The sequence below is a fragment of the Ixodes scapularis genome, unplaced genomic scaffold (genome assembly GCF_016920785.2).
Source record: "Ixodes scapularis isolate PalLabHiFi unplaced genomic scaffold, ASM1692078v2 PGA_scaffold0__279_contigs__length_252992795, whole genome shotgun sequence".
In the NCBI taxonomy this organism is placed as follows: Eukaryota; Metazoa; Arthropoda; class Arachnida; order Ixodida; family Ixodidae; genus Ixodes; species Ixodes scapularis.
The window spans coordinates 64606478-64631368 of record NW_024609835.1 but is presented as its reverse complement, the minus strand read 5'-3'; the positions used below and the strand labels follow the sequence as shown (position 1 = coordinate 64631368).

General features: G+C 40.2%; 1 protein-coding gene across 1 annotated transcript in view; it reads right to left on the bottom strand.

Annotated features, from left to right (window-relative positions):
- LOC115323065 overlaps window positions 1-24891 on the bottom strand; it is a 62326-nt gene that overhangs the window by 10095 nt on the left and 27340 nt on the right. The window contains exons 8-14 of the mRNA XM_040211151.1: window positions 22834-22988; window positions 17872-17970; window positions 16181-16258; window positions 14835-14840; window positions 12818-12962; window positions 8283-8389; window positions 2586-2756 (exon numbers count right to left, since the gene is read on the bottom strand). Coding sequence (XP_040067085.1) covers window positions 2586-2756; window positions 8283-8389; window positions 12818-12962; window positions 14835-14840; window positions 16181-16258; window positions 17872-17970; window positions 22834-22988 — 761 coding nt within the window. The remainder of the gene's footprint in view (window positions 1-2585; window positions 2757-8282; window positions 8390-12817; window positions 12963-14834; window positions 14841-16180; window positions 16259-17871; window positions 17971-22833; window positions 22989-24891) is intronic.

The window sequence follows — 24891 nt, the reverse complement described above, 5'->3', positions numbered from 1 at the left end:
AAGTTTCAGTTATGTCTGGTCCTCGTTACGACAATGGCATTCCTCTCAGCGTTTCTTTTCTATTGGCGACGTGCGCGAGCGAAACCGTCGGTGTCAACGGCCTTCCATGATTGGTCAAACGCTCACTATGACGCTCTCATTGACGAAAATAAGAGCAGTGTCAGACTCTCAACTTTGACGGTGTTGATTTAAGAACTTAATGACCCTAGGCTTCCATCGCACTTTTTACGCACCATCGAAATTGTCGCTCGCTACTAATAATCTCGGTCGCGATGTGAGCGATAGGAACCACAAGAGGGCGCCACCGAAACATCTCGTTGACCATAGAAAGAGGTTTGTTTTGTGTCCTGAGCATTGAAATAAGTTTAAAATCCTAAATATCATGACCCAATTGTCATTACAGGTGCTGGGACATGGAACGAACATTTGAACGTTTTCTCACAGAGGAAGGCTTGGGACACTTCGTGGTTCCCATCCAGTTCTACAATTTGTTAAGTGCCAACATTTCCGAAGCTTTATTATTCAACCACCTTTCCATCTTGCTTGAGTGAAAAGCTTAGAATGTGTTAAAACGAAGCTAATGTTTGCGGAAGGCTACAGAAGTGGCTTATTTCTATATGACTGAACAAACGTTTTACTTTCAGTTAACAGGTGATATAGAGTATGCTATAGCAGTTTAAGGGCGCTACAAGCGAATTGGCTTGAATTGGCCGTTTTTTTATGAAAAACCCGTTGCGTCCCAACGCCGTGTTCGACCGGCACACTAATCACCGTCGTCATCGATGAGCATCCGACATCACGGTGACGCCTTGACGTCAACGTCGTCATCGACGTTGACAGCGCGCGTTACACGACATCAAGACTGCGTTCTGACGTCATATTGCATTGACAACGACGTCGATGTCAATGTTGACGTTGACAACGACGACGGCGTCACGCGACGTCCAGACGACGGAGTCATTGTCAATGCGACGTCATAAAGACGCTTGATGTCAGGTCGTCGACGTCGTTGTCGACATTACGCAACTCGACGTCATGACGACGTCCCGGCAACTTCACGACGTTGACGTCAACGTCATCATCGACGACGACGTTACATGATGTCCAGACTTCGTCGTGACGGCGCGTCGTGACGGCGCATCGACGTTGATGTTCGCGAAGGCGACGACGTTACACACAAACATCAGCATGCTAGGAATATTTTTTATTGCTTAGGTAGTCACCGAGAAATTCCGTACGTTCAAAACGACCAGTATAAAAGACGGAAACGCAGAGCTCGGTAGTAGTGATCAGGTTAGTGTGCCGTTGTATTGATGTTTATATATGCCGTGTATGTGTATGCGCTCAATGTATGTTCAGTTGATGCTTGTAGCAGGTGTATTGTGTTTACATTTGTGTATAATAAATATTTCCGAAGCGCAGTGGTTGCGTGAACATATGAAAATAATTTTATCGAACCAGTGTGACCAGTTCAACCACCATGACCAGTTCAACCATCATGACCAGTCAACCAGTATGACCAGTTCAACCGCCATGAACAGTCAACCAGTGTGACCAGTTCGAACCACCTTGACCAGTTCAACCAATATGAAACTGGTCAAACGGGAGAAATAACGAAGTTTGAAACTGATCAAACTGGAGCAATAACCAAGTTTGAAACTGGTACCAGTTTGAACTGGTCTTTCCTATAGGGAATGGTGCAGATATCGGGCGGTAGCCTACGCCACTTAGGATGAAAAAGCTCTATACTAGGCTAGAATTGGTTTAGATAAAGGGCGCGACACCCTCACAGTTCCCACAATTCCCCAGAGCGCTCACTGGTGGCGCTGGCGTTTTCAGAAAGGTGTATTAGAATGATCAGCTGTGCACCCTGAATTTCGCAATGGGCTTTCGAAGCCAATAAGCGCAGGGTGTATTCTTTCTCCATTTGCCCACTTACGACGCTCGAAAAAGGTCACAACTTATTTGGGCCATGCTCTGGATAGGCCAAGATGTCTTGTAATTTCTTTTAGTTTGTCAATGACTGGTCACTTCCATGCTTGCAAAATGTATTTAAAAATACCTACTATTTTTGTTAACATATACTTATTATCTGATGATCTAGAATATTGTAAAATTGTTTAAAGCACATGATGGAATGTGCCTGGACTTGTGAGGATCTCTCTCAATTCAATCTTCCTTGTCAACCATATAACCTTGATGAAAATTTGTGTTTTACCCCTAGATGAAATTATGTTGGTTGCCACCAGATAAAGTTAAATACACGGATTAACATTGTTACACATATATTTACCAAGGCCATTGGCGTACAAATATTAATTCGTTAGTTTTGATCGTCAATGTTCTATTAAGGAGTACACCACAAGAACTTTAGTAAAAGGTGGCGAAGTATTATTGGCTGCTTAAATTCTGACCCATATTTTACAATTAACCACATTTAAATTTACTTAATAATGACGTTACAAATTCTACTTATTCTAGCAGATGTACGGTTTACTGCAACTATTTAATGTCTTAGGGCCAGACAATATTTTCCTTGGCCAAATCACGAATCTAGAATATCGAGGTAAATAGCCTGTACTTACTTTTTCCTCGAGCACTTTAGTCAATCCCATAAAGCATACCGCGAACGTTTCAGCGTCAACGTGTTCTTTTATATTTTTGAGAAATGTATCAGTCTCTGTTTCATTAGTCTTGAACGGTTCAAGGATTCTCATGTACACTACTTTTTCCGATATCCACGCAGGACTTCGCAGCTGAAAGGTAAAAAGCGACGGGATGCCATCAAATACAACTACACTCATATCACCTAAAGCTTTGTATATATATATAAAAAACACATAGAAGGAACAAATGAACAGAAAATGCGCAATGTGCTTGAAAATTGCACATGTTGCGAAGTGTGAATAGGAGCCACAAAACAATATTCGGTTTTAGTAATGCACGTCCTGGACGAGAAAAAAAAAGCCACACAGAGCGTTTTTTGTTTTCTTTGGTTAGGTGTTCGGCATTTCATGAAGTCCAAAAGTGAAGCGGATAAAAGCCTGACCGCGAGGCTCGACCCTGACTGGGTAACAGTGGGAGAGGAGGTGTGAGGTGCTCGACGCTGATTGGTCAACGGGGTGATCATGTGGCCAGGAGTGGTGTGAGGAGGAGAGTTAGGGGAGGAGGTGAGGTGGGAGAGAAACAGTGGTCTAGAGGGTTCTGGAAGATCACCAGGTTTATCATTTCAAGTGTACAGATGCGACGCGTTAAATTAGGTGATGAAGAGTGCCTTGAACGTAGGCGTCCAGCTAAACAAGCTGGACGTGCTGCTAAACGATTCTGTAAACGTTTTTGATGATAGAACGTTTTACGTATGCAAAATAATTGACTGGAAATTTGCCCTACATTTTTAGTGGGACCAGAATGAAAAAGAAAAGAAAAGAGAAACCTGCGTTAGGGTGGATTTAGACTCGGGGACTAAGTTGTTGTCTATGGGGGGAAGAAATAGTTTGGTATTCAAAGCTAACATTAAGATGTTTATGTTTTCAAACGTACAATTGCCGGACAGAAAGCTAATAAACGTAGCTTGACGTGGTCTGGGAGTCCGTTACATGGCCAGCAGCTCCAAAAAACGTAGGATAGGCATAACAAAATCGTATTGTCACACCCTATGTATCAAAACAATGCCGCGAGGCTACCACTACCGTCAGACAACAACAATAATTGCAAAGAATAAAAACAAATATTATTACAAAAAAAATCAAGAGCCTTGATGAAATGTAAACATGAAATGCCACTTGAAATAAAAAAATATTATTAATAAAAAAAAAACATTTACTTATAACTGCTGGAGGTTTTACTTTTGGGATTGTAAAATAATTATTTGTGTTGTTTCGATGTTTCAGTTATTTTTCTCGAGGCGATAATATTGAGTATGCTCTCGTACTTAGTAATTTTGGAAATCGAAAACTAATCTAACTAAATAACTCAAACGTGTTGACTAACGTTTTATAGGGGGAAGGGGCATAATGTAGTTGGATTCACGCACGATCTCAGGCTAGTTTAGCCATTACCTGATATTTTTATTAAATACTTCGAAGTGTGCGCCACTTAGCGAGAAATGTCATCTATACACACGGCTTCAAACCGAAACTGACCCGGCGAAGAACCCCCGTGTCGTCGTTCCCTCCACTCTGTGCTTGCGTCGCACTGCTGACCTTACCTGCAGGGCTGCCACGTGGGCTGCGCAGCTTAAGATTCTGGCCAATTCGCCCCAGAGGAAAACGTTGTAAACACTTATATCTGCAGAACACCTGTAGCATCGGGGTACCAGGGACCAAAATCAGGCTCCAAAGGCGGTTTGCTGGTCTTTGTGGTGACTGAACCGGCGTATAAAATAACTGCAAAACGATTCTTTGGTAACGGGTCCGGCTCCTTAGGGAGAAAGTACCTGGTGTTCTGGCCAATTTTGCCGCTCAGAAAACCTAAGTCTTGACTGCCGTGTTCTTTAATTCTCGCTCAACACAATTTTCCACAGAAAGAGCCTCACATGTTTTTCCTAAAACGCACGAATGTGACCCATTTTACTTATAATTGAAATCTCTTCACCCGTTTTATGCGTTCGAAATTTGACTTTGATAATCGAAGCGAGGACAGAAATACGGCAGCAATTTTCTATAGCAGGTACTTGCCGCATGTAGACAATCACATAACCTCAAAATACCTCTTTCGGTTACTTTAACCACCGGGCAAGTTAGCCGCAGCGACCAGCAAAAAAGGCCAAGTGATATTAAAGTCAAGGTGACACCGTGTTGTTTGTTGAAATGATCTTCAGAGTTCTCGCTGCATATCACTACCATCTGGCCCAGAATCTCTACTGAGCTGTCTTGTGATACAAGCACACCTTTTTTTTTTAATGCGAAAGCATTAACTGTCTCATGGAGCGAGCTGACGTCATCAGTTTGAAGCTCGAAAACTGCACCTAATTTCCCAAAATCCAAAGGAGCGATGTAAAGCTGATGGATTTTGCCTTCGGTTCCATTGGCTGGCTCGCGTTGACGGGGCTCCCATTGGCCGCCGCGCTCGTCAGTTTCCACCACCGCTCACCCCATGGCGCTGCGTGTCCATCAGCGCCCCGTTAAAACGGAGCGTCCAAGGTCACGCGCGCTGACCGGCGGCGAAACGTACGCAGCAGACGAAAAAGGAAGTGGACGGGCGGCTTGCGTGCGTTCGCATTCACAACTCATAAGAAGTGCTTAGGTGTACCTCGAGTTTTTTTTAGTCCCAGTGTTGTTTCGTAACTGAAGTACAGTTTAGCTAATCAAATATGAGTTTTTCGGTAAAAACGTTTTGCTATGTACAACGGTACGCACGACTCTATTACTTCCTCGATATCACAAGAAGACCTCTGATGCCGTATCTAGTCTGGGCGGTATTGTTTAGGCATGGAATCATCTAGGTTTAGGATTCGGCTTTCTGAAGCTAACGTGCTGAAAACGATCACTGCACTCTGCCTGGCGACCCGTTCGCTTAGTGCACGCAGAGCCGTATATGTGGAGAGTTTGGTCAATGGGAGGCGCGGGCAGAGCCAGGGCGTGCGGCATACTCGGAAAGAGGGCTTGGCATGCTCTCTTGACCAACCAGAAGCCGAAAAGAATCCCCTAGCGGTGGTAGCGAGAAACAGTTCTGATCAAAGGTCTATGTTCGTATATGGTTTTAATAAGTGCGTAGGAGTGAAGTGTAGTAACTCTTTGTGGTTGAAAATAGGGTGCACGTGTTGTTTTGATCATGATCATGCAGAAAGATGAAAGAAACGAATGCGCCGCTCAACTCTGTTTTGCACGGACAGAGTGTGAGCGCTCGAACGGCAGATTCCCGGCCCTCGGCGCTTGGCGTACGGATTATGTCGCTCGTTCCGCTAGTCGCACTCTTCCACCATCATTTTGGATGAGCGTGATTGAAACATCAAGTGTACCATATTTTCAGCCATCGAGAGTTACTCCAATGCAGTTATAAGGTTTGTTTCTCGCGACCACCGCCAGGGTATTATTTCCGGTTTCTGGTTGGTCACATTCGAATTTCTGAAGACGCCCTGGAACACGCCCAGTCCACTTTCGGCCAATGGCGTCTCCTCATCTGTCTCCTATACTCCCCCAACGAATGGCCAAACTCTCTACATATACGGCTCTGAGTGCACGGAGTACTTAATGGCGGCTGCTTTGACACCAAGCTTAAGGCGAACGTCGATCGACGTAAGCTGTTCGTCGCTTATTTTCAAAATATTCGCTTACAAAATTTAAGAAAAACGCGCATGCTTTATGCATTGGCGCCTAAAAGCAGAGGTTGAGCCGAGGAACATATTTTTGAACGATGAATTGAGTTAGCTTATTCTTGTCAGGATGAGTGTAAATGTGATTTCGCTGTTGCTTTACTCACGGATTGCATTGTTCAAGCTCTTATTATTAGCACTTTAAGATTAGGCAGCTGGTGGCATCACCAACCGCAGCAAGCTCTGAATATTTCGTATTCGCATACAATTTTCTTTTTATTCTGCCTAAGCGCGTTTACTGTGTGCCTTTACATTACACTTGCAGTGAAGCTTGAAAACGGTCCCTGCCCAAAACGTTCGACACATCCATCGTGGAACCTTTGAAAGTGCACTTTTTTTCTTATGAACTTTATTTGGTTTATTGCTTTACTTCATTCTGCTAGGAACGGTACGGCTATGATTTCAGTGCAGAGGAGTAGGGAAAATTTTTGTGTCTATGCTAAGCACCTAAAATTTGGAAAGAAAAGAACTCTATTATGGTTTTATTTATTCACGCTGCCATTCGATAAGGAATACCTTGGCCTGTATCACATTTTTGTACATGAATCGATCGTTATGAAATACTTTTTTTTGCTGTTCGATGATCTGTCTTTCAGACAACTTCCGCTTTACTAAGGTTTTAATTGCACAAAAATACAACACAACTGCAGGGACTTTGTCAACATGCCACAGAATTATTTTTAAGATCACCTAGAAAAGCGCCAAAAAAAACACAAGATCTGTGAAATTTTTGGGGGTCCGCTTTACCCCGAGGTCCGCCGTAATTGTTGTGGGAAAGAAAGCTCAGCCGCCCTGCTGAGAGTCACAGCTCCCTTGCGCAGAGAAAAATGACCTTATTAGGTGGCCTCACTCTGCACCATATGATCCACGTACGTATATGTTCTCGGAAGCAAAGACGACCGTTGGGCGTGGTGGTTTTGCATCTTCTTGCCCTCTCGCATGAGGAGTCGTCCAGCGGCAGCTCAAAAAGAGCGCCGGACCCGTCGTATGGGGCTCTTTCTGACGCTTCCCCGACTACGGTTTTCGAAACCCCGTGCTCGGCAGGTAAGACTTATTACCTTGCCGGCTCGGGGGCATTTTGGTAAGGAACATTGTAGTTATCATAGGTGTGTCTGATATTCGCTTTGGACAGTGTACCACTTTAATGGCGCTCTTTTTCCTATAAAATCCAGAAAGAAAATTTAGCAAAATGCAGGCACGAACAAGGTTTTATCGAATCCGCCCGCAGCGGTGTAGCCTACGCGTCGTAATTCTTGCCGTAAAGATGTGGGGACGGAGCTATACTAGGCTCGAAGTTTCGTAATTAGAGATCGCCGCCGCCACTATAATAACCATTTCATTAATACCACAAGTGCTATTTTGTAGTGAAGACCTCACAAATTCTGCATCGATTTTCAAAGAAGAAAACAAAACGAAAACGACTAAATTTTATTGCCAAGCACAAAGCACCGTAAAGGACGGAGCTATATTTTTTGTTCATCTTAGGTTTTAATTGTCTTAATTGAATTATACTACATTCCTGTATGTTTCAAATGGCTTGAAACATTTTTTCAGGCATTGCAGTAACTTCCATTTCTTAATTACTTGTCATAAATCCAATTTTTGCTCACCTTGACATTGTTTTAGCACAGAAGCGACAGTGTTTAACATGACTCTAAAGACGGAATCATGCATTTGAATTTAATTACAAGCGACTGCCTTCCTATTACTGCTTGAAACAAAAAAAAAAAAAAAAAAAAGTTACTAAAGCTATGTAAGCGGAGGTCTATGGAATTCAACGGAGTAGAACGCAAGGTGTATTAACGCACTCGATCGTACCGAACAGAAATATGTGAGCCAACCTCAAGACGAACAACTTTTTTTTTTAAATTACAAAATTATAGAACATTTTACTATGGTACGCAGCCAAAGTCTTTATAACGTTGGTCTATTGATTATTAACACTCAGAAAGCCCGGAATAATACTTACATCAACAAGTTCGAACCTGAGCATTGTTTCGGGTTTGCAAACGTTTTTTATTGCTTTCCACAGCTGGGGTAGGAAACGTGCCTTATTGGTTTCAGCCAGTCCAGGTCCTAACGGAGATTCAAAAAGTAGAAGGGAAATGTAACAGTTTGTCTTTAGAAATCATATTTAAAGAAGAGGCGTGACTTGAAATTAACTTTTGCAAAAGTAGTCAGTTGATGATCTAGAGAAACGCCAGTCAATATATGACTATCTCCGGAAATATTATTTGGCTAATGCGACTCAAACAGACAAGAAAGCATTTAACCATGTTGAGCTTCTGCGACGTCGGGTTTATGTTGATTCCTTTTGTTTAGAACTTGGTTTAACATTTTGATTAGAAGCATGGATCCTATACGTTAAAAGTAAAAACCCGTGGTTTTCTTTTTTTCCTCTTGTTCAAAAGTTGGGCTGTTTTTTCTTACGGTTTATTTTCCCATACATTAAGTGTGATATACTGTTGTTCTTTTTTGTGGAGGGGGGGGGGTTGGAAAAAGTAATTGATGTTTATCGGAGCTTATGTTGAATAAAACCAGTCTTGTAGACGTTACTGAAAGGAAAAAAAGCAACGAAATACGTTACTCGTTCCTTGCAAAGGAAACTTACTTCAAACTTACTTTAAAACTTCAAAATAATAAAAACGCGTTACCGCTACCGACAAAAAGTAACGCAGGTTACTTTTGCTTTACTTTTTCTAAATTATGAATTAACAGGCTTTACTCTTTTGACTTTATTTTTATAGTTTTTTTTAAAGTTAAATAAAAATTATGAAAACAAGTTTAAGGTGTTAGGATGAATGCAAGAACGCATGTGACTTGGCTCCTGAAACACAAAAAATTTAAGTGAAATTTTTTTAACGTTTTGGGTAAAAGACGTAAGGAGTAAAGTAACAAAGTTACGTTACTCGTTAATTTAAATAAGTAACGTAAGTAAGTTATTCTTTACTGTTTTAAAATATAACCAATATGTTACTACCAGACTTGTACCGTACGCATTACAAGTAATCAAATTACTTGTAATCGATTACTTTTGGGAGTAATTTTGTAATCAGTTGATTACTTTTATTAGGCAGTAATCACAAAAGTAATTTGATTACTTTTCGAAGTAATAAAATTACTTGTAACCGTTACAATTTGTCCACGGGACCCCCCCCCCCCCTTTTCCGGCACACGCTTCTTTTTTTTTATGAATTGACAAAAATAAAATTTGCTTTTTTTTTTTCGATCGGAAAAAAAGAAAGATTTTTGCGGAGCTGTTGGAAACGAGGTCAATCTCTTGCTATGTACAGTTTCTCTAAAATGTCCGTTTTTTTTTGTTTTTGTTTTTTTTTTTTTTCGAGCTGGGACTGGGAGTGGGAAGCCCCAGGGAAGCCACAGTGCGTGACAAAGGCCTTTCAGGGCGAAGTTTGAGGAAGCAGAATGTAGCTTTGTGAGTCCTTCGTTCAAACTAGCCCCCTCACGCACATACACAGAAATAAAAAAAAATAAAAATCCTGCTTAGGGTACCTACTCGCAGCCCGTAGGAGAACCAGAACCGAAGAATGCCTAAAGCGGATGCAAAATATAACAAAGGCAGTTGAAATATTTCCCCATTTCCCCTACGTGGTCTTTGTGACAAGCAATGTTTCGAGTTGAGAAGTGGTCGGGGCGATCTCTTCCGCCAATGGATACTACACATGATCCGTTTCAAATCCTGGAGCTGCTGCTCTTTTTTATGACATGCGAGGTCATCCACATGTGAGTAATAAAATGAGCGACGCAAACTTTGAGCGAGAACCCTTGCTCAAGCGAACCCCCTTAGTTCCCCCCCCCCCCCGCACACACACACACACTGGCGAACGCCCAAATCATTAAACGTCTTCAAACGAATTCTATGCTTGTGTCCGCATTGTGAAAGTGCAACGACCACGAAGAGGGAGCCAGTTTTTCTTCTTCAATACTTGTGCAAATGTGAAATATAGGTTGGAAGTAGTTCATTGTTATGAGCGCTAAAGATGTGTCTTCACACAATAAAGTAATCGGAAAAGTAACGATTACTTCTTTAAGTAATGTCCAATTACTTTTGCCGTCGAGTAATCAAGTAATCTAATCGAATACTTTTTAGCCAATAGTAATAGTAATTGTAATCGATTACTTTTTTTAAGTAACGTGTACAAGACTGGTTACTACGTTAGGGGAAAAAGTAACGCGTTGCTGGTAACGCCGTTGTTTGTAACGCGTTGCCGCCAACACTAAATAAAACAGGACGCAGACTGGGGATTCTCCATTCCTCGTGGAACATGCTCGTGACCACAGTATTTAGAAAACATGCCGCCTCCCCCCTCCCCCCCCTCCCCCCCCCCCCCCCCCCCCAGGGAAAAAAACCAAAAAAAAAAAATGAGGCGATTTTGCGGTCTTTTTAGTGCGGACTATGTTAAAGATCAGCAAAAGCTAAACCTAGAGATGAAGGTTTTTTTTCGTGATGTTTATGCTTTTCTTATTTCAAGACAGCTCCAATTCAAGGACTTTCGGTTTTCCCCGATTGCGGTCAAATCGACTATACTCCGACAACTTTTCTTGGCAATGCAGTGGAAGGTACAGGCCCGCGTCCCCTCTCCCATTCTGAGTGTGCACGGGCTGTCCTCCTCTCCCCGGAAATGGGGGAGGAGGAGAGCCTGCGTACACTCAAAATGGGAGAGGGGACGCGGGCCTGTACCTTCCACTGCATTGCCAAGAAAAGTTGTCGCGGAGTATAGGCCCGCTGCGGTCGGCTACCTTTTCCTCTAGCGGACCAATCGCCGCAAAACGTAGACGGAGCGGGCCAAACAAAAATGCGGACGGCGGTGTGGACGGGAGGCAGCCAGCTCGCAAAAATAACCGTCCAAACGCACAGCAGACTGTTACGCTCATTTAAGTCCAGATTCAGCCTCCATCATTCTAGCAGAGCCACACAGTTCTGATTCAATGTCCAATGACCCAGACAACCTGAAAACCATTGAGGGTTGCCGTCCAATCTTTCTTTGTAATGAGGACTACAATCTTTGTGCCAAAATGTAGACCAGTAACTTGATTAAAATCCCCACAGCGACTCCATGAGTGCGGCAAAATCTGTTGAAATCGACAATGGTATGAATCGCGATTCGGAACGAAAGGTATACTAGATAAGGCACCTTAGTTATTGATTCCCAATGCATCACTACAGTGAACGTGCACAGGAATCTGACCTCGCGGTGAGCCGTTTCAGAGCGAATACGTCCAATTACACCACGTCTGCAACCAACCATAATTCTCGCACCATTAGCAATAGAGTGTGTCTGTTTGCTAGAAAAAAAAAAGGGGGGGGGGCTACTCTGGTTGCGCGCCAGGGGCCGTGTAATATTAGCTCGCGAGCCGCCGGTTTTCGACCCCTCGGTTTATCGGTCTACCGGCGGTTTCAGCGAATACTTTCAGAAATTCCTAAGATAGAGTGGATGAAAAAAAAGTAAGATTATGGATACATTACTACTAACAAAATATGTGAGAAGCTGTGACGCTGAAGCTATTTCGTCTGCGCGTCTTCGGTGACAGAACGACTGAAATTTGTGAACGGGTAATAATCTAATTACGTCACAGCAACTAGGATAATTACCTTATCGTCACTCGCAGTCATGTATTCTTTTTTGTAGCAAGACACAAATTGGCTTCGAGGATAAAAATTATGAACTACAACCCAAAAACATGTGACCAAAAATATGCTTAGCACCGAAGTCAGACTGAATAAAAGTTATGTAAAAAGAAAGTACCTGTTCAGGTTCTTTTTTTTTCTTACCACAACCATTCCGTATTTGTTAGTGTCATAAAAACACCAGGAGGCGGATATTTACAATAGCTAAAACTGCCATTTTATGTCATTTAATTCCCAATGTTTTGTACGCTAACCTTGAAGATGGAATTAGCCCATTTTATAAAATTGTTCGTCTAAACAGCACGGTAACGTACAGCTGGTTGAATATTAGGGCAAAGCGGTTGTGCATATTTTCACATAACCAGTTCGAGTTCTTATTAGTTAGGCAACTGTCTCGATTCGTATCACGACTTTCAACGTCCTGGTACTTAATAGAAGCTCTACTGTCCTATTAAATGCCAAGATATTCTACAAGTTCCCTTATCATAAAGCGGAAGGCTTGCGTAAAGGAATAAGCATACTTATTTATTTGTTTTGTTTTAAACATGCGTTTGTTTCAGTAACGTATAAAGAATCACTGGTTGATATAGAAGCTGGGATAGTTATGTTTTATTTTGGAAAACCATAGTCAGTGTAAAGGTCATGTTAAACTCACGGACGAGCAGGTGAACGCTTCGCACTGTGAATCTGCAAGGCTGAGGATCAGCAACACCAGCGAAAACAAAATGATATTTCTTTTGAACTTTATGTGCTTTCGCGGACTCAGGTTTTGGAAATCGTGGGATTGTATTTTTCGTTTTTACATTAAACAGAGAATAAACATTGCCGGTACGACATATTAGGTTTTAGATTATTACCGTCAAATTCCAGAGTATATAACTTTGACTTGTAGCGCTGAAGGCAGGGGTGCTTAACGTATACGTCTAGTTCTGGCTGTGTGCGATTGAACTCGTAGTAGTTTATGATACGGACTTGTTGTTTGAACTCTTGGTTATCTTTCTCCTGCAATTAAGAAATCGAGCATAGTAATTACACACACCACAAGGTTAGGACGAACAAGTGGCCTCCTGTTTCGATTGTAGACCTCCGGGATCTGAAATGTTGTTTTAAAATATACGGCTGTGATGTAATGCGTTCAAATGGGAAAAAAAACAATACTCGTTGGCACCTCAAGAAGAGCGGAGCGTAGGTTATAATGTTTTCGCTTCTTGCTTCGAGATTTTGCTATTCGACGTGTTTGTCGGCCCATGATAATAAAATTCATGGGACTCACCACGCCCTGCTTTTTATTTTTTATGCTGTCGATTAATTAGCGAATGTGCAATTTGCCCTTTGTTTACCACACCGAAAAAAGTAGGACAAAGCTCCCATGTCGCGTTTGATAGACATGGTCGATTAGTCGAGTAAGGTGTGTTTGATACAAATGCATGGTAATATTATCGATTAAAGAGGTAGTGATACGTGTTCAGCAAAGGCAAACATTTATGCCTTCGAACACAACTATATATATATATATATATATATATATATATATATATATATCGTAAAAAGGAGGTAAATGCTTTAAAACGTACTTATTCGACGACGTTCCGAGCGGGGACCGCTCTTCATCATATATATATATATATATATATATATATATATATATATATATATTTATTTATTTATTTATTTATTTGCGTAATAATTGCGCCAGTTGCTGGTGTGCAGCTTCCCTTAATAATAGAGCCCCAGGTCAAGCTTATTTAAACATTACTAAACATACTTTTCTTTAGAGCAAATTTGCGATTTCTTTATGCTAAATACCCCTGTACTTTTCTCTTAATGTTCGTACTTTTGTTTTCATGTACAAAGTTCTGTTTGATTTTCGTTTCTCTTATTTTTTAAAGCTTCTACTCTAATAATAGAGCAATCTTGCCAAAGCGCACGCAAGTAGGATATGTCTGTATGAACGGCTACGACGATATCAACTTTGAAAACTGGTTTTTTTATTATTTCAATTAAAATATAAATGTCGGTACTATGACTTATGAGATGTCCCTGAAACATACATGAATATTAGTATATTTCCTCCTGCTTACGCTCCGTAAGAAGACACACTAATATGAGTTTTAATCAAAGTAGACAGCAGTCAAACGCTCAATTCTAAAGGTTTGAGGGGCGCTCTCAAGTGCAAAATAGATCGTAACGGGTGAGGGACATTTTAGCTCTCTCATAACATATGCTGGCATCAAAAGGTGTCTCTGCTTTTATATCCGCCACTAGACTTCATTAACGCGTAGCACCATATTGGCGCGGAATCTTTTTTCAGTACTTTGAGATTGACATACTCAGGCACGAATAAGTATGGATATGTTAAGTAGGTAGAATAATCACAAATAGCTTATTAATCTGATGATTACATTGTCTCCAAAGGTGCAAAGCTGTTAAATAGTCAAATTTTCAAACGAAAAATTATTAAGATTGTAATTATGCCATGGTCTGCCTTCTAATTTGTAGGGAGAAATCGAGGAAAGGAAGAAGGGAAGTTGGTGTGGGGTCCACACCCAAAACTGATTAGATTATAGTAAGGTTAAGAAGCATAAGTTTTTGATAGTTCAATATCTTATCACGGTGCTTCACAAAACCTGCTACACCGGCACCCATAAAAAAAGAAAAACTTAAAATAAATTGCATCGCGACCAGCCACTTTTTCTTCCTTCTGCGCGGCTTTTCGCAATCTCACAAGCTTTCGCGCTGTCACAAGTGCAAGTACAGTAATACACAAAATCGATACTAGACTTTTATTTGACGATTAATGCACGCGTGATAAAAAAAGTCAATCAACTCGCATAAAAAATAGAAAATAAAAGTGCACGCCACTACGGACCATACTTGTAACTAAAGTCAGCTTGTTTGCCAGACTTCCTTAAAACGAGGGCGGAGTTTCTAACCGGAAATCTCAGTTCCGGCTTGACTTTGAGCTATGATCTGTACTTCATTTTCATCGATGGCACCGCAAAATTACCACGTTCTTTTTTTTTACCTTTTCTCTAGCTTTGCGATTTCCGGCGGTATGTCGCGAGCCCCATTAGAGTCAATGGGGCTCGCGACCTAGTCACGACATACAGTTTTGAGAAACACTCTTATGAAAAGTACCTTTTCTGGCTTCCTACCCAACTAATGTAACCAATGGTTTTAGCGTTCTACATTATGGCGGGAAATTCTGCATTATGAATTACCGCGTAATGTCGCGGTTGTGATAGTAAAACTGTATGCAAGGCGCTTCACGTACGATCGATAATAAATATTCAAAAGCGATAATTAAAAGTGAAAAAAAGAAAGCTCCTTTGTGACAAGGTGTTCGACCGTGATGGACGTCATAACACGAGTACGGAGTGATCATTAGAATATTACCTGCCTAGATTCCACTTACTAAATAAAATAGTCACCGTAGCTGCCGCTTTTTAAGTGTACCATATTTGTTACTCGTTGTTACATATGCCTACAGGTTCGTGGCAAAGTTAGGCTATCACGAGAACGCCACACAAAAAATAAAAGAATAAAAACAAGTCGAAATTTTCTCACCAAAGGGTATATCAGAGCATGGCGCACATTTTTTATTCACACGGGACGTGACCCTTCAATAATGTGCCGCTAACAGACCGGTTCGCGATGATTCGCACTCCGCGCACAGGACCGAGGCCGACGTCACTTCAGGGTTGAACTTCCCTGCTCTTTTCGTTTTAGTTTCGGTATCAGTCTCCTCTCAAAATACATTAAAAAAAGCGCGGAACAAAATATTGTTGTCTGAATGATAGCAGATGTATAATATATTGACGGCAGGCAACATATCTGTAAATAAAATCTTCCAGATAAGGCTGATATATATAAAAAAAGTGACTTCACTGATTTCAGATAATTAGTGCGCTAATCTTCACTCTGGGTTTGATGTACGCCGTTAGAATTTTATTAAAAATAATGATTTTTATTTCATGTGTTTTTTACGCCTGTATTGAGATCAGTTGTATGTGAAATACTATCTATATGAGGTACGTGTCAATAGAGTGCACAGAAAAGAGGTAAATATATCTTCTCGGAACACCCTTTAACATAGCTAAATAAGTAGACGTTAATTACAACAGAATGTTTAACATATATTTCTCAACTCCTAATAAGAGCCACAGCTCTAAGTGTGAAATGTCGCAGTTACATGTTGTGGGAAGTATATTTGAGCATACCACTGAATCTCTGTAGTCCGCCTGTCGAATAGGAATGAATTCCTTTCTAGCACTGTTGGACTCCACTTCCGGTGTTGCCTAAAAGAAATGATAGCACATATTATAGTAGCTTTTCACATGATGTAGAATAAAAAAATATACACCGACGTCTGCCTCCTTGGGCTTACTTGAATGATTTGGTCATGCCAAGACAAAGCGATGTCCAAACAACTCAATTAAGCTTCGTCAAGCTCATCGTAACACAAATATTCTTCCGTCCTCCTGACGGCGCTTCTATATAGGGCAGTTCTCTGTTGCACGGTAAATACTACATATTTCGCGTTTTTTAGAGGTTATTTCAAAGCACTCAAACAGCGACAGCGGGACCTGCCATAGGAAGAAGTTTCTTTTTGGCAATGCGGGTGCGTTGGTGTAGCGCGGTGTTATTGCATCTAATGTTTGGTGATAAAGACGACAGAGCCTTTATATACTCGCATCAACATCCAGCAAGCTTCATGAGTTTTGGTTGAATCGAAAAGGACTCAATGTTTGAAAGGCAAGCCTCTTTATTTTACGGGTGTTTTGCTTCAGCAAACTTCCTTCCACGGGCTCAGTTCCGATTAATGTTTTGAGCAGTCTGAAGGTTTTTGTTTTGGTATATTTTCGTCTTTGCTAACTCCGTATTAGTAATAGTACTCGGAAGATTTGTTCAATGCATTAATGTATACTATTTGATTTGATTTTTATTTCGTCCCGTAATTGTTAGTTCATGTTTAGGTTGCCTGGCTTGCACTCGTGGTAATGTCCCGTTGTGCTTTTCTTTTTTTAAATTTGTGTCTTTGCGAGCTGAACGTCTTTATTACTAAGTTTTACTGTTTCATTTCTACCCTTACGTGTCGCTGTTTCTGCCAAAGTTTAAACTTGACGTTGCCCGATAGCATTGGCATCCTCTTCAATCGTTAGTCTCTCATTTCGTTACAATAGCTCTTTGGCTATATTCTCAATGTAACATTTTGTATCCTTTCATTTTTTCTCACTCCGCTACAGATGAATTCTTTTCCAGAAGTTGAATGTACAAGCAGGCCTCCCAACTGTACTTGATGTGCAATTATGGTCCTTTCTCAAGGCACCACACTAGTTTTTTGACCCCATTTAGTCATCACGTAAGCGCGGAACCCACGGCATATATTTATTTTTTGATGGATTTACATACATGTGCTCAATGCTTGTCGATCACATGTCACTCAAAAACAAATTGAAGTAAAATAAATATACCGTTTACAGCTAAATAGCAAACTACTACAACTTACAAGAAAGGTAACGAATTACTAGCAATCCTGATACTTTTAACACAGTAATTACATCTCTAGTCATAATAAAGATTACGAGTACACTGCACACATAACTAACGCCCATATTGCGGTATTATTTGAGCAAAGAACGAGAGATATTTCACAAGTGCCAACACATGCCTCTGACCCAAAGTATAAAACATTAAAATGAAACACTTTTTTCTTTATGGTGATGAGAGATTGTCTGGTAGCTTCTTGTTTTATTATTATTAGATACGGTTTTATTGCGGAGTGGAAAATGGGTAGATTAAACAACATACTTGAGAAAGTTAAATATTACAACCTTTTATTTCTGTTTGTAATGGCAATGCTAATATTTCAATGCAAGGGGTACAACCAGCAAGCGATTTGGGCACTCACGACTTGAAAAGAAACCTCGTGTCTTGATTTTATTTTTGAATTTTTTTCCTCAACCTCTAGCCGGGACCAAGTCTCTCCTTCGATACCACTTTCCCTATACTGCAACACAATAAAAAGGTATATATTAAATTGTAGTGACGGCTTCCAGCATGCATGATTCACAGATTTTAAAGATGGAAGACAAACAGAAGCTGACATCTGTAACAGACTTTTCCGCTCGTTTAACATGTGCTTTTCTTTAAACTTAATATTTTATTAATAATTTTGAGTATAATATTTGATAAGAATATGGCTTTATTTATTTATTTTAAAATACAAATATGATTGTTCAAGCAGGACCAGTTTATAATGATAAAGAAAATGTTGCATGATAATATGAAAAAAAAAATGGGAGACGTTCACGGTTCTCTGTAATGGGAAATCAAGGGGCAGTTCTCGAGGTATTTTGATTCTGTGATGTAACGTGGTAAGGAATTTAAGATATATATATATATCAGGGTGTCGAACCGGAACCGAACCGAACCGAAAACCGGAACCGAACCGGTATTTTTTTCCGGAACTGAACCCGAACCCGAATCGTTATATTGTTATCGCGATGAACCCGAACCGGAACTGAACCGGAAAAAAATAACAGTTACCGGCTGATGTCCAAACGGTTCGGCCACGCGCTGTTGACAATGAATGTGCTATCAATGCCATTTATTTTTTAAGTGCAGTCAACTGACGGCACTCTTCTATTTTAATATTTATCCTATTACGTCCTTCTGGCGTTGCGTTCGGCGAAGTGTTTTTTATACTCCGTATCTTGTTTAATGAAAACTTCTTTAAGGGTCTGATTTGAGTTACCGAAGGCTAGTTCAAATAAAGAAAGCTGTATTTTCTCCCCACTGTTCCTTCAATTGCTTAGACGCCGAGGTGGCGGGATAGTTAGCGAGTTCTACTTGTAAGTGGGTTTGTAAGGAGGTCGCGGATTTTACAGCTACTGCGTCGGACCCAATTAGATGAAGTCCGAATGCGTAAACGTCGGTGAGGTAACCTTTGAGTGCACATAAAAAAACCATTCCTGGTAGAAATCCCTGAGCCTTACACTACGATGTATCCCGTTTCGTATGTGCTGATTTCAGATGTTTTATTTGTAATTTATTTTGATGTTGCAATTTGTCATTTATAATTTCCGAACCGGTTCGCGAACCGGTTCAGCGCCCCGAACCGGTTCGCGAACCGGTTCGCGGATCGCATTAATCGAACCGGAACTGAACCGGAACAAAATAAATTTACCTGAACCTGAACCGTAACCGAACCCGTATTTTTTTCGGTTCGACACACTGATATATATATATATATATATATATATATATATATATATATATATATATATATATATATATATATATATATATATATATATATACTGTTCTTTTTAAACTTAGCAGATTTGTTTAAAAAGAAACCGTGAAAGTTATATTTTTTGCGGTTTGTGCAGGTAAGTTATATGACAAGGTGGACGTAGTATAGGGGGCTAATCGTAACGATCAGTCGGCTAAACGTACGCCCTACTTCCCCCGATCCTACCAGGGAGCCGAGGGGGTGGCTTCGAGCAGCGACCACCAGGGAGCAGGATCGCGGCCGCAAAAATTAGCTTCGGTAAGGAACCGAAACCTAGAAACACGTCCAAACTGGGCGCTGTTACAGAACGCCATAAAATTCTGCCCTCTGTCTTATATCTACCTAAAAAAGAGTTTCTTTAGTGGTTTTTGAATGACGCCCAGCAAGTTTCTAATCAAAACCATATATCCATTTTCATTATTTAAAAGTTAATTAATGAATATTAATTAATTAACCGACTGATCGTTACGACTAGCATCCTTATACTATGTACCTCTGGCCGTATAACTCACCTGCACAAACCGTATAAGCGTAACTTTTACGGCTCTTTTTAAACAGATCTGTTAAAACTAAAAAGAAAACAAAAAAGGAACCACGCGGTATATTTACAACTTTAAATCACTAAATTTGACACCACAAAAGCTGCGCTCCTTTTGCGCATTACAGAGAAGCATAAACATCTGTAATTTTCATTCATATTATGCATGCAACTTTTTCTTTATTTTATAAACTACACATATATATATATATATATATATATATATATATATATATATATATATATATATATATATATATATATATATATATATATATATATAGTTTTGTCTAAGGTTCGAGGGTAGGCCAGAAAGGACGAGGAGGGTACGGTGGGTGCCCCATAATGCGACACTGTGCGCGTTGCATTGTGAGACGTCAGAGACCTATACAACTATTCAGTTTCTCCGCTAAATTTAGCTGGGAACTGAAATGGAGTATAGGTATGTGATGTTTCATAATGCAACGCGCACAAGTGTATGGGACTCTCAGGCGCCCGTTCTTGCATATTACGGTCAGGCCAACGGCGACGCCGACGCCGACGCCGCTATATGCGGAAATGGGCGCCTAAGAGCTGCGCTTTACAAAGCAGTACCAAAAATAACCAAAATTGAAAATGAAAAGCATCCATATACGTCGATATGAGCAAAGAGTTAAAAAAAGGAATGGCTATTTGAACAGGTTATAGATACCCAGTCACCGACGAAGAAACACAATAATAAGAAATGAGTTTAAACTCCTCTAAAGAAAAAAGAAAGGTAACGAGGAGTTACACTCAAACTGAATTTAATAAAAAAAGACACCTGAAATAACGTTAGTGTTCCTCCGAGATGACTTTATTGACCTCCGTGGACGTCAGACTACGAGCATAAAGGGATAATTACTGAATTATTTGCCTAAATTTGCTAACTCACACCTGACATATTTGATTTTGCTGGTACATTGCAATTGTACATTTGTTGCCCGTCGTCAAATAATACTATCGCTGTTTGAATTCAAACAAATAAAATTTGATTCGTGACATCCTCTGCCAAATGCAAGCCATAAGAGAGCGATGCCAAAACTAAGACGAAAAGTGCGAAGCAAATGACATCAGCCTCCGCAGCGGGCGTGGGTAGCGAGTAATCGCAAGTCGATCTGATAGCGTCGTGTTGGATAATTGGTGGTGAGAAGTGCATGCCAAACTTCGACATCTCGCCGGGCACGCAGCTTTAGGCGCTGTATTCCTTCATTTTTGATATGGTGGACTGTAGACAACCAAACCACGCCATTATTTAGTGGGGGGATTAACATTGCATTTCAACTCCTAAGAGCTCCGATTGTATATTTGGATGAAGGTGCACAGAATCCAATTCCAATGTACCAACCAAAGCAGATATGACCACACACAAAAAAAAATCCGACTTTAGGTAATTAAACTTTTAGTTATCACTCTTCGTTTGTATCATTCGAGCGCCGTGATAGACACCATTACTGCAAGGAACCGTTACTTTATTTAGGGTGTATGTTACAAAAAAGGTTCTATGCCTTTGGATTGACTCCTTATATATTACGACAAAAGGCATGAATGCTAAAAACAAAGAAAACAAAACAACGACAAAAAAGGACTTTACTAAGGTAAAAAAATCAAACGCTCAGAAAATGTTGTGTAATTAAAATGCAAATCTGAAGAAGAAAATTGTTTAGTATTGAATTACACTCGCTTCTTGTTCGAGAGGGACATGGAAACTCTTTTCACCATCATACAAAATGACCGCAAAAGTGTTCGCATCATCTGTCAGCGTTGACATGTGCAAACTATGCAAAATGAGAAGAGTCCCAAGTACAATAGAAATAAAGTGTTTAGCTTTAAATTGTAAGAAAGGAAAAATGTTGCGTATAGAAATTTTGTTGCTCCTGCAGTGGTTAACTGAAGTTCGATTGAGTTGCGCTATTTCAATATTGACTATGCCTGAACTATAAACGGTACCGGTAAATTACTTTATCACCGTGCAACATCCTTGCGCAATGTTTAGTACAATCAGATTTTGTGTATTGCAGATGGTTAAGTAGCTGTGCAGATTTTAGTCGTATTCTTTTTCTGTTAAAAAAAAAGAAATCCCAGTAAGAAGTTTTGATTATTGAAATAACTTCCTCAGACACAAAAAGGAGCAGTGCTTTTCTTGTTTCTTTGTAGTTAAGTCTGCTACACGGACTCAAATGAATGAAAAAACGCACTATGAACTTACACCATCATGTCAGTCTTTTCGCAAATGGCAGAATAAATTTGTGAACACAAAATCAGTGGTCGATAGAAAGAAATGTGCTCGATGAAAGTTATTGGATAAAGTCGTTGATCGTGTGCGTCAATAATTTCCCATGCCAGTGGACTGGCGAGAAAACAAAATTGACGTGATAGTAGAGGTTTAATGTAAAGGCTGGTTCACGCACCTGCGTTTCACTGAAATTGACGGCGCTACAAGAGGTTTTCAAGCCACTCGTTAGTGCTTAAGACCGTGTGTACAACGGCTTAAAAACCAGCTGTAGCTGAGTCGGTCACAGTTAAGTGCCGTTCACATACTTGCAACCGAGTAGGACGGAGAAAAGCAATTCCGGTTTTTAAGCCTTTTGCGATGTCGTAGGACCTGCTCCGTAGCAGCGCATCCGGTCCTCCGCCGTCGAAAGAGGCTTAAAAACCGGTCTTGATTCTTTCGCTCCTACTCGGTTGGAAGTGTATGACCGGTGTTATAAACGCAGGTGTGTGAACGCGCCCTAATAATTTGTTCCGTAGATTCGCCTAACTTTGGTTAACTTATTATCTCCAAATCTGCTATCATTGAAAAGATTGAAATTACGAGCAAGTAAGAATGCATTGTTCTAAATGCAATTGAAGAATGTGTTTAGGATTTCAGTTTAAACACGGCGTTGAGAACGGTATTTAACGCACAAATGAACAATCTGAAAATGACACTTATTTTAATATAATGTGAAATGCCAGGAGAGGGTCGGAGATGGACCTGTGCACGAAAGTGAATAAACTGACAGAATATTATGTTTCACCTTTCCTTTGTACGATAAATTACCAGTCATTCCGAAAAGCTTCTCCGGGTCAATTTTTTCACACTTATTCGCCTCGCCGTTACAAAGAAAGAAGTCATTGTCAATTGGCAGAACGTGGCACTCGTCGTTTGCAGAATGTGCTAGAAAGGCCAAATCTGAGAGAAGTCAAAATTGTTTAAATAAGCGATATTAAAAATGTATCTTTCCGTATTAAAGCTCTGTTAAAGACTCAGTTGCATAACAGTGAACACGTTACGGCATATATTACTAAAATATTTCTACGATTGATCATAAGTCTAAAGATAAATAAAAGGGTTTCATATATCCGAGAAGATATTGCTGGAATACGTTTTTAAATTGTAAAAAAAAGCAATTTGTCTACTTTTAGTTTATTTGGCCTACCTACCATTTGATTCAATCTAGATAATCTAGATACGAACTGTGCTGAAATGGGGTCGCGTATTCTATTCACTACTTTCATACGCACATTCAAGATTTCTAGTTTGCAATCACACTAATCAGGTTAAATTGTTTCAATAAGATATGAACCAGCGACGTCACATCTCAAAGACATTCCGATCATCAGGTTCTGTAAATAACACGTTAAATGTGTTTGCTTTATCAGCTTATAGAATAAAGATGCAAGATTTCGCAAGTATGTCGGACAACGGCGAAAAAAAAAGCCACGAATTGGCAAAATAACATAAAAGATGGATCATCTAAAAGATCAAGAATATTTTAGTTGCCAGCGATATCACAAGTGTCTCTAGTTCCATTGGTACGAATTTTAAACCTAGATAGAGCGGACAGCTAAGGTAGGAAAGACATCGGCATCTAGAACTTCTGACTAAGCAATATTCTGGAACATATGCTGTCTATTTTATATAATTTAACAGAAGCCATTTGCAAAGATTTTGTGGGTTGTCTTGCTGTGAGTTTCTGATCTTAAGTTGTTTGTTTTTATTTAGCTCAACACTCCATATTGTCAACTCGTAAGCATTCCGCTTGAAGCCCATTTCATGCCAAGCATGTGTTTAAAGCTTTTATTCGCGACCAGACAAAAGCAAGCGCGACAATAGTAAGTGTGCGAAGGATTATTGACCACACAACGCTCATTTTAATAAAACGGACGACAAATTCCGTTTATGGCCAAGCGACATCCAGTTCAAACGATCATGGAATGTTTAAAGGGCATCCGTTACTAGTCGCTACAGACTTTAAAAATAAGAGATCATGATATGTATGAGTTTTGCTGGAAACTTAGAAGTATCAGACAGAGGTTCAAGGAAGGAATAATCTGCAGTAGTTGAGAGGTTATATTGAAATTCACAACTGCTTGTGAATCACTCAACTTTCTTTAGCTTGTACATTAGAAACTAAAGTAAGTTTTATAGTCTACAAGAAGGTAGCTTGAAATAGGATTTTTTTTTGTGGAGAAATTTTGCTTTTATGCAGCCTAGTTTACCAACAGCGTATAGAACCTGTATATTAAGTTCAGCCTACGACGATGCGTGGAAGGTGCTTTTCTCGTGGCCGACTCCAGCCGACTCCAGGCAACTTTAAGGGCCAATGTTGTTGCATGGTTAAACAGCACCAACTTGGTAAAGTCATAGCGTCTCTAGCGCGCTTGCTACGCTCAGTGATTAATTTCAGGACGAAGCATTCGCTTTGGTATTGCGGTTTTAGTACATAGATACTTATTCCGCTACCTCACTCACGATAGCGTAATGCCGGTGCTCTTTCTTACAAAATATCGTACACTCAAGGAGTACGAAAGTAGCCGTCTACAAATCATGATGAGTAGCAATTTATGCGATCTTCCTCTCTGCAAAATCAGGCTACATCAAAGCACAATGTTTCTGACGATTATCCCAAGGTATGGACTTAAAATGCTTTTAGCATAATTACGCTGTTTTTGTATATAATCTTATGCAATAAGACCCATGAAAGTTGTAATTATGAATCTGACGAACTTGTTTTAACTAAATAGCTAATTAATCGTGACAGTAACTTTCTCATAGAATGCGCGCCGGGCCCGATAAGTATGTAGTAAATGAG